Source organism: Quercus lobata, chromosome 2, assembly GCF_001633185.2.
Source record: "Quercus lobata isolate SW786 chromosome 2, ValleyOak3.0 Primary Assembly, whole genome shotgun sequence".
NCBI classification, from domain to species: domain Eukaryota; kingdom Viridiplantae; phylum Streptophyta; class Magnoliopsida; order Fagales; family Fagaceae; genus Quercus; species Quercus lobata.
In genome coordinates, this window is record NC_044905.1 from 75829716 (window position 1) to 75845265 (window position 15550).

At 33.3% G+C, this 15550-nt stretch overlaps 1 protein-coding gene across 1 annotated transcript; it reads left to right on the top strand.

The window, feature by feature from the left end:
• Window positions 1–12160: 12160 nt before the first annotated feature.
• On the top strand, window positions 12161–14360 carry LOC115976635 (U3 small nucleolar RNA-associated protein 18 homolog). The gene is given in 4 exon segments (XM_031098057.1): window positions 12161–12576; window positions 12579–12731; window positions 12734–13285; window positions 13288–14360. Coding segments are annotated over 4 exon segments (1695 nt in total). The 5' UTR covers window positions 12161–12245; the 3' UTR covers window positions 13947–14360.
• Window positions 14361–15550: the final 1190 nt, after the last annotated feature.

The following is a 15550-nucleotide window of genomic DNA, read 5'->3' on the forward strand; positions in this document are numbered from 1 at the left end:
ATATATTTTTTATTAAAATTTAGTGGATTATTATTAAAATTTATGTTAAAAATTATTTTTTTTTACAAAAAATAAAAAAAAGAAAGATATTTGAAAAGTCAGGGGCCGTGCATGTCTCCCAATAGAATAAATAATTCATTTCTCTTTAATCAAACCTGAAGAGATCACGATTTCCAAAAAAAAATATCCTGAAGAGATTAGAGCCTCTACAGCATATGTTTCAAAAATTATGCCATTTTACTATATCAAATACCTACTTTATTATTTTATCACATCATTTTACAATATCTCATTTATAAGATGTTTTATAATTCAATTCTATACATTAAAATAATATTTACTACACATTAAAATAATATTTACTACTTTTTTTTTGAACTTTATTTACTACTCATCAACACAATAAACAAACTACAAATAATATACAACATCTCTTCTCTACCGTGGCAAATTTGCCACGGTACTATTCAATGTTGCAAAAAAAAAAAACCAATATACCATATCTACTAAATGGGCTAAAATTGGGTTTGGTGTGGGATATGTGCCAAATATTTAGCATTTGGCACATATCCCACATCTATTGTGGGTGCTCTTATAAAAGGAAGATATATCATATATATATATATATATATATATATTCAATGTTTGCATACAACTTCTAATTAAAGGGTGCGTATCGTGGCCTTTGTGCTTTATAGTGGTCATTAAATAGCTAGAGTAATGTAAATCCAATTGAAACGTTGTCAATTCAACCAAATTCAATCAGAAAGATATGGGATATGATCAATATTTATTACCAAATTCATCAAAAAACGCAATATTTATTATCAAATCCCATCTGTCTGCACAACATAATAGCCGAGTTTAATTAGCGACCGACTGCCTTTTTTTTTCTTTCTCCCGTTTCTTTAGGTTTGGATTTTGTAGCAGAGTGATCAATCCGCCAATGCCGTGTGTCCAACCAGGGCTAGTAATTAATAATACTCGCAGTGGTAATTAAAATTCGGTAAAAGTTAATAGATATTAGAGACATTAGTTTAGAAAATATTTTAAAAAATTTTATTTATGAAAAAAAATAAAAAACAGATATTTTTGATACTTATGATGAAAGTGGTATCAAAACTTGTATAAAATTATTTATTACCAAATGCCTTAAGAGTATATATTAACTAGATTTAGGGTTACTACATTAAGCTTTCCAATTAATTTCAAATAAATGGCTGTATTGAATTTAGATAATAAAAAAATATTTTGGTCCTTAGTCAGTCAATTTACTGCCTACATCTTAGTCACACACAACTTTATAATAACAGAGTTTAATTACTAATCACTTACCCTTTTTTTTCTTCCTCCACTTTAGGTTTGGATTTTGTAGCAAAGTACCCAATCTGTCAATGCCACGTATCCAAGCAAGGCTAGTAAATAATACCAGCAGCGGTAATTAAAACATAGGGTTACTACATTCGGCTTCCCAATTAATTCAAATTTTCCATTAAAAAAAGTTTAATTTCAAATGCATGCCTATATTGAATTTATTTGCCCGTAGAAAAAAAAAAATTGTGTTTCGTTGATCAATACAACTATATACTTAAATTTGATTAGAAAATTTAATGTAGGTGCACAGGGGCAGCTCTACGTAGAGTCCAGGGTGGTCACAGCCTGGCCTAGAAAAAAAAAACAATTATTATGTATAAATTTTAAAATTTTATGTTATTTTTTTTTATTATTATTTTTTTAATCTTTAAAATAACTTTGTGACCACCCTAAAATTTTTTTAGGCCCAACATGATTAAATTTTGGACAAAATTTGGCAACAAACTTAGCTGAGACTAAGGCTACAACTTTATTCAATATTTTTTTCATTGAATGTGAATTTTAATAAATCCACCATTTAATTACATTTTCTTTTTAAATCCTCCTTACTTGCAAAATTTCAAGAAGATAAAAATCAATAGCTATATCGTTAATCAAATATTTAAATTTTGAGTTTTTATAGTCTAAAATTATATATATAAAATAATTTTTTGGATCAAATGGTAAACAACATCTGATTGGTATCAAGGACGGAGGCATTAATTAACCAGGGGGGCAATGGCCCCCCCCTGAATTTAAAAAAAAAAAAATATATATATATATATATATCAGTATACATATATGCATTAAATTTAGCAATTTTGTTCTATAAAATTACATTTTGCCCCTTTAACAATATCTTTGATTCTTTTTAGAGTAATGTTACAGTTACAAACTTATCTACAACATTTTTATATACTGTTGAGGTACAAATTCTTATTGGTTCGCACCTGAGCCTATCACTTACATCACTTTTTTACTTACCAATAATCACTCACTATATCAACAATATACCTCTAGCACTTTCCTCATTTTAAAGGCCATTAAAAAAATTTATAGATCTAAAATTTAAAACAACATATACTAGCCCAAAAACATTTGCACAACAACAAAAATCACCAATAACAAAGCTAAAAAAAAAAAAAAAAAGTCTAATTAACCAATTTTATTCAAACAAACAATTGACCCTTTAAAAAGTTTCAAATAAAATAATTTTGTCTTTACTCAGCAGGCGCACACATCAAAAACTCAAAAAAAAAAACTAAGCGGCTAGCCGCTGAGCTAGAGGTCAAAGTCGCCCCCCTTAATTCAAAGTCTTGGCTCCGTCCTTGATTGGCATGAAATCCTAACATGTTTTAAGAACATAGAGAACATGCAATTCATCGATTAGATTTTCAAAATATGTAATAATGTTAATTCATTTATTGAGAGTGACTACAACTAAGTTTGTAGCCAAATTTTGTTCTTAAACTTTGGTCCCCTTAACAATATATTAGGTCCTTACAAATAAAAAGAAAAAGTCCAAGAATAATTTTATTTAACTAAACTTTTGAAGAGATGTAACTTGCAACATTGATAATGAGACTATCATGTAACGATTTCAAAATAAAAAAAATTTGTAGAAAAAAATTGTAAGATTTGATTTTATGTATTTGCATGTGTGTTTGTGTGTTTTTTTTGTCAATGTATGAAGTTCTTTTTTTATTAAATTTTGTATAATTTAAGTTTCTTAATGACCACCCTCAAAAAAATTCCTAAAACCGCCACTGTAGGTGCACTATATTAGGCAAAACATGGATACATGACCTTTGATGTAGTATATTAGAACTATAGGACTTCATTTGGCAAAGCAAGGACCATTACAGTGATCAACAACATAATTTTAGCCCCACACACACACACACACACACACACACACACACACACACACATATATATATATATATATATATATTTATATGAAATCAAAGTGTTTGGCTTATGATTGGTGGAGCTTAAAGTTAACGATCTTCAACAAGTCCACAAATGACAAGATAAATAAATTCAATTAACTAGCACGCCACTAGGAATCCTATAAATCACATTCAAGATCTAACGGTTGTAAGTTGTAACACCAAAAAAAAAAAAAAAAAAAAGTTTTTGATTGTATGATTTTAAGTGGTTGGTATTTTTGTAATTAAACCCAAGCCCCACCCCTAGCCATTTTATGTCTCACATTGCCCACCCCCCCACCCCCCCCCCCTCTCTCATTTTCTTCAGTTGCCCCTCCCTCCCATGGCTTTAATAACCAGAACGATTAAAGAATCGGAAAAGAGACTAGTTCTCGATTTTGACCAAACCGATTATATGCTTAGTTCCTAGTTGAACTGTCTAATCTTGTTTTTAAAACACTAATCCCTCCCCTCTTCTATCTCACACCTCTTTCACTCATCACCCTCCCTCATGACTAAATCTTCAAGCATTCATATCTTCTTGTTCATTTCTTTTACCTTCTCTAGTCAAGACCTCCATGGTAGTGAGGAGTTCTCTTCATTAATCCTCCTAATAGCCAAAACCCAATAAGATTAGAGAGGTGGATAGAGGAGTGCATATAGATAAATACAACTAAGAGAGGGAATAAGAAGACGAGTAGTGGGAAGGTTTTTTATTATTATATTTTTTATAAACGTTGGGTAGTTTTTTTGTTTTTATTTTTGTGAATTTATAGTTTTGACCTTATTTCTTATATTTTAGGAATAAGGATAGATTAATTCAACTAGGGGTATTTTTTGAAAGTCAAAAAGGTAATAACTAACTTTCTGAATCTTTTTTTTTCTTTTTTTTTAATAAGATCCAAATCCTTTTAATATATAGAGATAAGCAATGTTATAATGTTTATTTAAAAAATTTAAACAAACCTACTCATCAATTAGAATCATATATAAACTAATAATTTATTGATTGTTTGTATTCATAGCATCCCGCATCCTTGATATTCTAATCTTGATTTTGAAATTGTCTTTCTTGTTAGAAAGCCGATTAAGAAAACTGTATTAGGTCATTTTTTAAGTTTTTGACCCTTGCCTATGTAAAACTATAAATCGTTCAATACGAAGTTTAGTTTTCTTTTTTCCTTTCCCCCCCTCTACACTAGGAAATGCATAACATTGAAATAATTATGCAGATCATGTGTTTAAAGGAAAGTGATATTAATTGACTAAGAAACTATTGGATGAGTTCAATATAAATTAGATCTTTATTTGAACAGTGATGATGCACAAAAATTGACAGTGAGCTGACTGTCCAAGAGCGCTCCAATGGGGTGCCCAAGAAACAAGAAAACCAAGAACCAATAGAGAGCACCGATGGGGTGCCGGCCAAAGATCCTTTGAATGTTAAGTTAGTGAAAGAATAATCACCAAGAACTCAATAGTGTGAGAGCTAGGGATTTTCTGCGTACCTTAGGTATGAGGAGGCTTGGTGCTTTTATAATGGCTAGGGATGGCAATGGGGCGAGACGGGGCCGAAGGATGGGATCTTCGTCCCCGCCCCGCATGGTTTTGTCTTGCCCCATCCCCGCCCCGCCCTGCATGATGGGGAAAACTTTCTCACCCCATCCCCACCCCTTGGGGTCCCACGAAGCTCCACCCAACCCAGTAAAACTCTATTTTTTGTTAATTTGCCCTACAATTAGTACAATTTTTTTAATGAAACCTATTTCATTAATAAAAATATACTTAAAATTACAACTAAATTTATCCCATCAAATCAATTCAATTTTTAGAAAAAATTGAATAATATATCCAAGCATTTAACAAAAAAAAAAAAAAAAAAAACCTCATAGTATAACACATAACAAAATAAAGGTAGAGAACCACATTGGGTAGAATAAAATAAGCTAATATTGATATGTTATTTAAATAGAAGGGTTTTAGGGTATGAAAATTTTACAATTATAATCCTTAGCAACGCGGGCAGGGTGGGGCGGGGTGAGTCTAAAAAGTCTAAACTCATCCCTGCCCCGCCCTGTGGTTCGGGGCTAAAATTTTGCCCCATCCCTGCCCCATCACCTTTGCAGGGCGGGGAAAACCCGCACGGGGCGAAATGGGAAAGGGGCGAGTTAAGCGGGGTGGGGCAAAATTGACATCATTAATAATGGCGGAGGGCCAACCAAGATCCCATGAACGTAGGATTTTTCCTTGTATGGAAGATACAGAGTTAATGCTCAGAGATCCCAAGGCCTTTCTTCCCATATTGGGAAAACATAAACGTGGAATAGGGTCTTTGGACATAGCGTGCAAGTTATTACCATGTAGAGATTTATGAGTGGTGAGCACTCAAGGCCCTGTGGGGCCCATGGATCGACCGTCGGGCTTATGTTTTCATCCTTTAGTTTTTGCCTACTCTGTTCATGGGGTTTCTCATTGCTCGTCAATGTGGCTCTACGTCTATCTATTTGTATAAGCTAATGCCTTCTAGTCCATCAGTTATATGAATAGTTGCCTGGTAGGGTTTCTGATGGAAGATCGACTCGTCGGCCATCCTATGTAGTCCAAAGGGTTTATGACCTTATAGTATCCATCCCATGTAGTCTGACGGGTCCATGACCTTATGGGACCCACTAAGGGAGTCCGTACATCACGAAGGGCAACAGGTTTTATAGGTTTAGACAAAAATGCCCTTATCAAACAGTAATGGTTATATATGCAATAATGATAGATACCTTCAAGAATTTTTTTATTTTTTATTTTTTAGAGAGATATCTTCAAGAAATTAGTACCCACTATTCAGCAACAAAAAATAAAAAATTAGTACCATTGGTGTCACATTAAATCTGTGAAGAAGAAAAATATGACAATATTATACCATAACAATTGTATTTCTGGGCTTAAGCTTAATAGATATTAAAAGATTTTAGGGGAAAAAATCAAAAATAAGCTAACTGGGATGAAATATCATGTATTTTGTAAGACTGAAGGAAGTAAAGACACTGTAATAATTTAAATAAATACTGGGAAGTAGATATCAGGATATGAACAAAGTTAAAAGACCCACTGGGGGATCCATGACCTTATAGGATCCATCCCATGTAGTCCGACGAGTCCATGACCTTATAGGACCCACTAGGGGAGTCCGTACATCCCGAAGGGCGGTAGGTTTTATAGGACTAAACAAAAATGCCCTTATCAAATAGTAATGGTTATATATGCAATAATGATAGATACCTTCAAGATTTTTTTTTTTTTTTTTAGAGAGATATCTTCAAGAAATTAGTACCCACTATTTACAACAAAAAATAAAAAATTAGTACCGCTAGTGTCACATTAAATCTGTGAGAAAAGAAAATACCACAATATTATACCATAACAATTGTATTTTTGGGCTTGAGCTTAATAGATATTAAAAGATTTTAGGGGAAAAAAATCAAAAGTAAGCTAACTGGGATGAAATATCATGTATTTTGTAAGACTGAAGGAAGTAAAGACACTGTAATAATTTAAATAAATACTGGGAAGTAGATATCAGGATATAAACAAAGTTAAAAGACCAACTGGGGGATCCATGACCTTATAGGATCCATCCCATGTAGTTCGATAAGTCCATGACCTTATGGGACCCACTGGGGGAGTCCGTACATCCTGAAGGGCAACAGGTTTTATAAGTCTAGACAAAAATGCCCTTATCAAACAATAATGGTTATATATGCAATAATGATAGATACCTTCAAGAATTTTTTTTTTTTAAAGAGAGATATCTTCAAGAAATTAGTACCCACTATTCAGCAACAAAAAATAAAAAATTAGTACCACTGGTGTCACATTAAATCTGTGAGAAAAGAAAATACCACAATATTATACCATTAAAATTGTAATTCCGGGCTTAAGCTTAATAGATATTAAAAGATTTTAGGGGAAAAAAATCAAAAGTAAACTATCTGGGATGAAATATCATGTATTTTGTAAGACTGAAGGAAGTAAAGACACTAATAATTTAAATGAATAGTGGGAAGTAGACATCAGGATATGAACAAAGTTAAAAGACTTTTTAAAAGTACCCCAAATTTCAAAGGGCAACGCAACTAATAAAAATTTATTTAAAAAAACCTAAAGCATTATTAAGAACTTCCTTACATAACTTCTAATGCAGAATGCTTTACACATAGTTTGTATCAAATTCATTAAATATCTTTATATTTGTTTTCCTATTAATAAAAAAAAAAAAAAAAAAAAAGAAGTCATTCTATTTAAGTTGTACACATTTAAATAAGTAGTGGCAGAAGTAGTTGAAAACGTTATTGTAAAAAATATATGACCTTTAAATATACTAATCTCATCACATGTGTTTCGCACGTGCAATGAGACTATTTTTTTATTTTGAGTTTAATGTAATTTTTCAATTTGAATTTATCTATTGTTAGTGAAGCCACATAGGAGGAAATTAAAAAAAAAAAAAAATTAAAATTTAAGATTTGAAATGGAGTAAACTGTTGGGTTTAATGTGTGCTAGTTTTTAGGAAAAAATGTATCAAATATGGGTGAGATATATTTAAATAGAGAATGTGCTATTTTTTAGGGAAAAAAAAATTGGGTAGTTTTTTTTTTTTTTTTTTTTTTTTTTTTTTTTTTTTTTTTGAATTTTGTTGAATTACAAATTTTAACCCTTTTTTTATTTTATTTTTTAAGAATAAAGTGTAAGGACACGATTCGTAACGAACCGTAACAGTGTTGGGTTCGCACGTAAAAAGACCTAAACAGTATCATTTGTAGAGCGTGGGTTTGAAAGGCTAGGCCTTGGTCGCCAAACGGTGGGTTTTACGTGATATCCATACATGGTTAAGTCGTCTTCGCCTTAGGAGTCTTTCTCCTGTAGGCGGGCTGGGAGGCTCTGGTTTTTTGGCCATTTTTCCCAGCCTCCTTTTGGCGCACTAACTTTTACATTATATAGTCCTTCTTGGTTGATCCTAACCCTCCACTTGTTGGTCAGACAAGGGCTTACTTCTGTACCTGTCCCATCAGCTGTCCCCTCTTACTTTTCTGTTTAGTCGCGAGGATCGAAGTTACACCGTCCAAGCGTCTTTTCTCATTAACATGATCAGGACGTTGGCCGGTGCATTTAATGCAGAGGGGACGTATTTTCCTTGAACCTATTTTGCACCGGCCCTCCATGTGGGCCCTATTCCACTCACATCCCCTTCAGGGGATTATTTGGGGATGGCCTTCACTAAGGCGTTGCTCTTCTCATCAAAGTCTTGGAGTGCCGAGGACAGGATCGTCCTCAGTTGTTCCCCTTAACCCCTCGGCCTTTGATCACTCGTCCTCGGCACACTACCTCCTCGGCACGGACCCTGAGCCCAGATAGAGCGTAGGTCGGATCATAAGTTTCCCGGCCCTACATAAAGATTATCTATTAGACTAGTGGTATTTTTGACATTTTTCAAAGTCATAACTAAGTTTCTAAATACTCATAATATATAAGATAAATTTTTTTTTACCTTGCACTACCAATGACTTAAATTGTTTGATTGGATAGATTTGGTGGTGAAAATTTCTTTATTAATTTTTTGATTCAAGTTATTTCAATTTTTGAAAGCAAATTTTGATTTGAACTTTAATTCTCTTTTATTGGACTCATTTTTTTTTTTTTTTAGAGAAAATTACAACTTACCTACCTGTGGTTTGAAATTTGACATTTTACCCACCTAGGGTTAGCTCAATTAGATTTCCATAACCCACTTTTATTAAAAACAAGGTTAAATATGTAATTTTGTTTTACTTTTATGTCTCTCTCCTCCAAAAACACAAAAAACATAAAAGATCAAATAAGATAAAAAAAGAATCCAACGGAACACTTGCATCATGAGATTTCAAACTACAGGTAAGTAATTTAAATTACAATTAAATCTCAGGTAGATAAAGTGTCAAATTTCAAATCACATGTAAACAACTTAAATTTCAGTTAAACCACAAATAGGTAAGCTATAATTTACCATTTTTTAAATAAAAAAAATCTGCCAATGAAACTTCTAAATTGTGCGAAACCAAACATAGTAGAAGGACACATTATCAGTAATTCCGTTAATTCGGTTCAGCCATTGCTACCATGAAGTTAATAGATGTGCTGATTTTCTCGCAAAAAAGGGTGCAACGCATAATAAGGGCCCACACAATGCCCCACAGGAAACATTTTCCTTCAAGGTTGTCCACTTCTGCCCACCGCAATGCCCCCACATTGGGTCACAAGCCCACGTTGCAGAGCTCGGCGTTAATTTACCACCAAAATGTGCACACTGCAGCCGTGAGTCCCAAAACCAAAGGAAGCCGCAGCCAAACCTTGGCTCTCTCCAATCTCACTTCCGCTCTTCAAGCCGGTCACAGACAGTATATGTTTTTTTTTAAGAGCTTTGGTTGAATGATTTGGTTCTGGATAGTCTAAAATCGCTTAGCAGCTGACCAAGCTGGTTGGTTCAAGTATTCCCATGTAGTAATTTGCGTCTAATATTAAGCTCTTTGCTAAATTGAAACGCTTATTTCGGAAGTCGTCTTTATATGAGTGGACTTCACCAACATTGTCAATTTTCACGTAGAATCTATGGATTCCTTAAGTTGTTTCTGTTCCTTTTTGTTTATATTTTGTGTCTACTTCTTCACTGGAATGATAAAATTGTAGTGTTTGTGATTTCTTGAGTATTTATTATGTAAGACCTGGCCCATCAGTATATATATCGTTGAATTGGGCAGATGCCGAGATGGTGCATTTCATTGTCGTAGTTTTTTTAGCTGGTTCTGTTTTTTTTTTTTTTTTTTTTTTTTTTTTTTTTTTTTTGTGGGTAAAATTAATAATTGAATATGAAAACGGGACATTATGGAGATCAGACATCCTTGTAGCATGCAGCTTCCTTGACTTTTTTCATTACTCATGACTAGACTTAATAATCAGTAAGTCTTGTTCCTTAGGTAGCTCACTAGGATGCCTTTGAACTTTATGAAGGTAGGGCAGAAGTATTACTGCCAGCAGTAATATGTGTTTATGTTTATATCAATTAAAACTTTGTCTTAAGAGACTTGGAAGCTTCAATGATGAGATAGTTCATTAATTTAAATTTGTGAAAATGGTGCTTCCAGCTTTTGCTCATTGAGATTTTTATTTTATTTTTTAGGAAGTATGTTGCTTGATATTACACTTTTTCTATATATGCAGTTCCTTTCAAGGTGCTTTGTATGTTTTTGTCCAGAAATTATAGGGCTCATAATGCCTTTGCAACTGTTCAGCTAAATATCTATTAGATGTTTCGTAAACATTTCTAAATATGTAGTAGATGTTTGCCAAAACTTCCTTGTCCAAATTTTCAGTAGACACCATTTCAAAAGAACCTCATTTTTTGGGAAGATGGGTTTTGTCTCAATTTATTTCATTTGAACTCATCTTTAGGAAAGACAAATTTCAAGTGAATTATATTTTATTTTATCTCGTTTTTAGGAAATTCAAATTCTAAACTCGTTTTGAGGAAAGACAAGTTTAGGACTTATGAACTTGTCTTTACAGTAGACTGTTTCAACTTGGAGAGCACAAAAGAACATTATATGCATGAGGTTTTTATTTTTAATTAATTAATTTATATATTATTAATCAGAATTTATTGATAAAGAAAACGAGAACTCTATGTTCACGATGGTGAACGCAAAGTATCATAAACAATTACAATCAAATAAAAAAGAGAAACTAATAGAATGCTGGAAATAAAAAATGGTAGTAAAGTGAATAAATTCCAGATTTTATGAAAACAAATGTGTGCAATTATTTGGTTGAGCAAATTCCAGATTTTATGTGTGAAGAGAGCACAAAAGAACATTATATGCATGTAATGGGTCTTTAATTTATTATGTTATATGGTCATATTGAATTGGACATGGTTGCCAGTAATCATTAGGACATTTGTGAGTTTGACAGTTACATATGATGTACTTGTGTGTATTTGGATAAGGTTTATTTTCACTTTAAAGCCTCACATTTTCTAGTAGATAGCTTATTTTCAAGCAAAGTAATAAGCCAATGAAAATATATTATCTCAAACAGACCCACGTGCGGGCAAGACTGACATCTTAATGCTATTTACTTCTGGTGATATTTAGGAAGGCTGTGAGTTTTTCCCTGAAGTGTGTTTCTCTGCTTCGTGTGTTTCTTTTATTGATTTTATTTCTTTTTGTTTGTAATTCTTTGATCAAGTAACACACCCCGTGTACATGATGTCTCTTCTATTTTTACTAAAATATCTATTACTAATCAAATCAAAATATTTGTATTTCTTTTAAACTCAAAAGGATGATTATGATTCTTATGTTTGAGGTTTTCTTTAGGTTATTGTCATGGTAAATTAATTTGGTTGCATTGACATTTCGGGTTGAATGTTTTGAGATCACTTCAGAGGTCTTATGCTTGTAAGAGAACTTTGACCTGTTCTAAGTCTGTCTATCTGCATGTGGAGCTTTATATAAATATACTGCAAGTCTGCAACTCTAGTTTTTTCACAAGTTGAACTATAGGCTCTACCTTGTGAGTTCTCTTAGAATTTCAATATTTTTTAGTTTATAATTAATGTTTGTCTTAATTGCTAAATATTTTATGAAGGCGGTGGATCAAAATGAGAAATAATTTATGATTAACCCTGAATATAAAATAACTGTTCCATGAATAAAACATTCTGTGTACGAGGCTTGCACAGCTGCGCCTATTTTTGTTCTTTTTTTCAATAGCTTTACTTTAAAAAAGAAGTTCCATGATATAATTCCTTGACTAAATTATGTCTCAGTTTGCTGTAAATATTCCAAAGCAAGAGATCTTTTGGCTGTTCATTTGTACATCATTTAAATTGCATTTTGTTTGGTTTTGCAGAAGCAGGATTTTTCTTGTCAAAGATGAGTTTAATATCGCAAAATATTCCCCCCAAAAGTAAAGCTAAAATGACTAAAAGGGAGGATATCAATAACCTCTCCTCTATGCAAGGGAATGAAGATGCTCAAAATGAATATTTGGATGTTTCAAGGATGAATAAGAAAAAGAAAAGGAAAGAACACAATGAAGAGAATGAGAAGCTAGTAATTGAGCAAGAAAGAGAAATGAAGAAGCTTGAAAACTCTTTGTTTGGATCTCTATATTCCCCTGTTGAGTTCAGGAAGGAAGACAAGGAAGAGATTCAAGACAAGCTTGAGAAAGGTTCTGCCTGATTCATAACGGATCGTTCTGCAAATAGCAAGCTCCTGTTCATGAAGAGGATGCAGAATTATCAGAAATAAGCAATGACGAGCTAGAAACTAAGCAAAGAAAACCAGTCTGGGTGGATGAGGAAGAGGATAAAACCAACATAAATATTGCTAAAGTTAACAGATTAAGGAAGTTGAGGAAGACGATGAGAGTTTGATTTCAGGTTCAGACTATTTGTTGAGATTGAGGGCTCAGCATATTAAGCTGAACCCTGGCACAGAATGGGCCCAATTTGATTCAAGGTCAAGGAATGATACATCTTTTGATTATGAATCATCGGATGAAGAAAATGGGGCAGTACTGGCCCATAATTACAAGAATGTTGAAGTTGTTGAAGATATCCTTCAAACAAATGAAAGCCTTGTTGTGAGGAGCAGCACTAACTTGTTGCCTGGACGTCTTGAATATTCAAGGCTTGTAGATGCAAATGCAGAGGATCCTTCAAATGTTCCAATAAATTCAGTTCAGTTCCATTGAAATGCGCAGCTGCTACTAGCTGCAGGATTGGATCGAAGGCTTAGATTTTTTCATATTGACGGCAAACGGAATACCACGATACAAAGTATCTTCCTTGATGATTGCCCCATTCGAAAGGCATCTTTCTTGCCTGATGGGTCTTAGGTTATTGTAGCAGGAAGGAGAAAGTTCTTCTATAGCTTTGATTTAGTGAAAGCAAAAATTGATAAAATTGGCCCCTGGTTGGCAGGGAGGAGAAAAGCCTGGAAGTTTTTGAGGTTTCCCCTGATTCAAGTACAATTGCCTTTGTGGGAAATGAAGGTTATATCTTGCTGGTTTCTACCAAAACAGAGGAACTGATTTGGACGCTAAAGATGAATGGAACAGCTCGTTCTTTAGCTTTTGCTGAAGATGGTCAGCAATTATTGAGCTCTGGTGGTGATGGCCAGGTCTACCATTGGGGCTTGAGAACAAGGGCTTGCTTCGGTAAGGCAGTCGATGCAGGTTGCGTAAACAGTACAAGTCTTTCAACTTCCCCAAATGGAAAATTGTTTGCAGCTGGTTCAGACAGTGGGATTGTGAATGTTTACAACAGAGAGGAGTTCTTAGGGGGCAAGAGAAAGCCTATCAAGACCATAGAAAATCTAACCACCAAAGTGGACTTTCTGAAATTTAACAATGATGCTCAAATATTGGCTATTTCATCTAGCATGAAGAAGAACGGCTTAAAGTTGATACATGTTCCATCATTTACGATATTCTCAAACTGGCCTCCCCTCAAGAAGTCCCTACAATATCCACTATGTTTGGATTTCAGTCCTGGTGGTGGTTTCATGGCCATGGGAAATGCTGGTGGAAAAGTTTTGTTATACAAACTGCATCATTACAATCATGCTTAAAAAGGAATGTGACATTTCAATAAAAGAAATACTGCTTTTATTGAAAATGTTACAGGTCAAGAACAAACAACAAAGGGAGACATCCAACATCTTACTCCTGTCTGGCCTTACCAAGAAGATTGGCAATTGTTGTGTTAAGTTGAAATTTCCAGAAAGTTTATTAGAGGAAGAAGAGGTGCTGCCTTGATAGGCAAATCAAAGGAAGGAAGCCAACTCTCATTTCTCACAACATTCCAAGATCCTAAGAAAACAATGTTTGTTGCAATCCGTGAGGTGCTTCTCTACACAGCTCATATAAGAAGAGTGGTGATCCTAACTAATAGCAAGGAAATCCAACTTTTTTGGAGGTCTAAGACTCACTGGCCTTGGTGGATTGAAACCTTATTAAAAGATATATATAATATTATTAAGCAATACTCTATGCTAGTTGTTTTTTTTTGAGAACTTTAGACTCTGTATTAGCTGAAAGCAGGAAACTTGCTAATTTGATAGCAAAACAGCCTCCAAATTTTGTAATGTGATGTAATCACTTTGTCTGGCATCAAAAAGAAAAAAAAAGGCCAGTCGGTAGATATAACAAAACATAAACCTTGATTTATCTTATCCAAAAACAAAAAAGAATATAAAAAAAAAAAACTCTGAACAGAGTGGTAGCAAATAATAAGCTCCCAAGATAATACATAATACATATTACAAATGCAATGTTAGCAACCACTTAAGTCTTAACTGAGGCATCTGAAAATGTGGAGTTTGAACACAACATCGTCTCTCATCATCAGCTCAAACACGTATGCAAACATCTCCTACTTGCAAAGCATTTTCTCTCACAAATGCAGACCAACCAAGAGATAACTCATATGATGAACATGAACATGAATAATTGTGTAACTTCACAGGCCATAATCGGTCCACAACTTGGAGCATCACGTACAGTACGTGCACTTCCATTGGCATGTTCCTTGAAGCCTTCTTTTGGTAAGTAGTTGATACAGCCACAGTACATCCTGCACAAAAGAGAACAGGAAATATTTTAAAAATAGTTTATTAGTTAGTGTAGAACCCATTCCTATGAAATGCTTTTTTTTTTTTGGGTGCCTTCGGATGTCCATCAGCTTATTTTTTGTTTATTTTGTTCACAAGTGTAAAAAACTAAAAATATAGCAGTACCTTTTTTTGATACAATATTGTAGTACCTTGAAAAGGATGATGCTTCAAAAAAGTGTGCCTTCCCTTTTAAGATGAAAAGTTGAACCTAATAGGTCGTAACAATAATATTATTTTTTGGATTTTGTTAATAAATGCTCCAAGCTGTGATTAAAATGCAATTAAATAATATTTGTATACATTTTTTAATAAATAAAATCAAAATGTAGAAATATATTAAAAAAATGCAATACTATAATGAATTTATGCGTATAAGCCTATAAATCAATAATATGTGTATTTCTTTTTTTAATTGTGCATTTATTAATCTTAGAGCGCTCATTAACCAGATCCAAGTTCATCCATGCAGGATAATTATATAAATGTCAATGAAGTGATTCTATTGTTCACAATGATGTTGCAATATATTGTGATTTCCATCTACCTAAGATAATACGGCT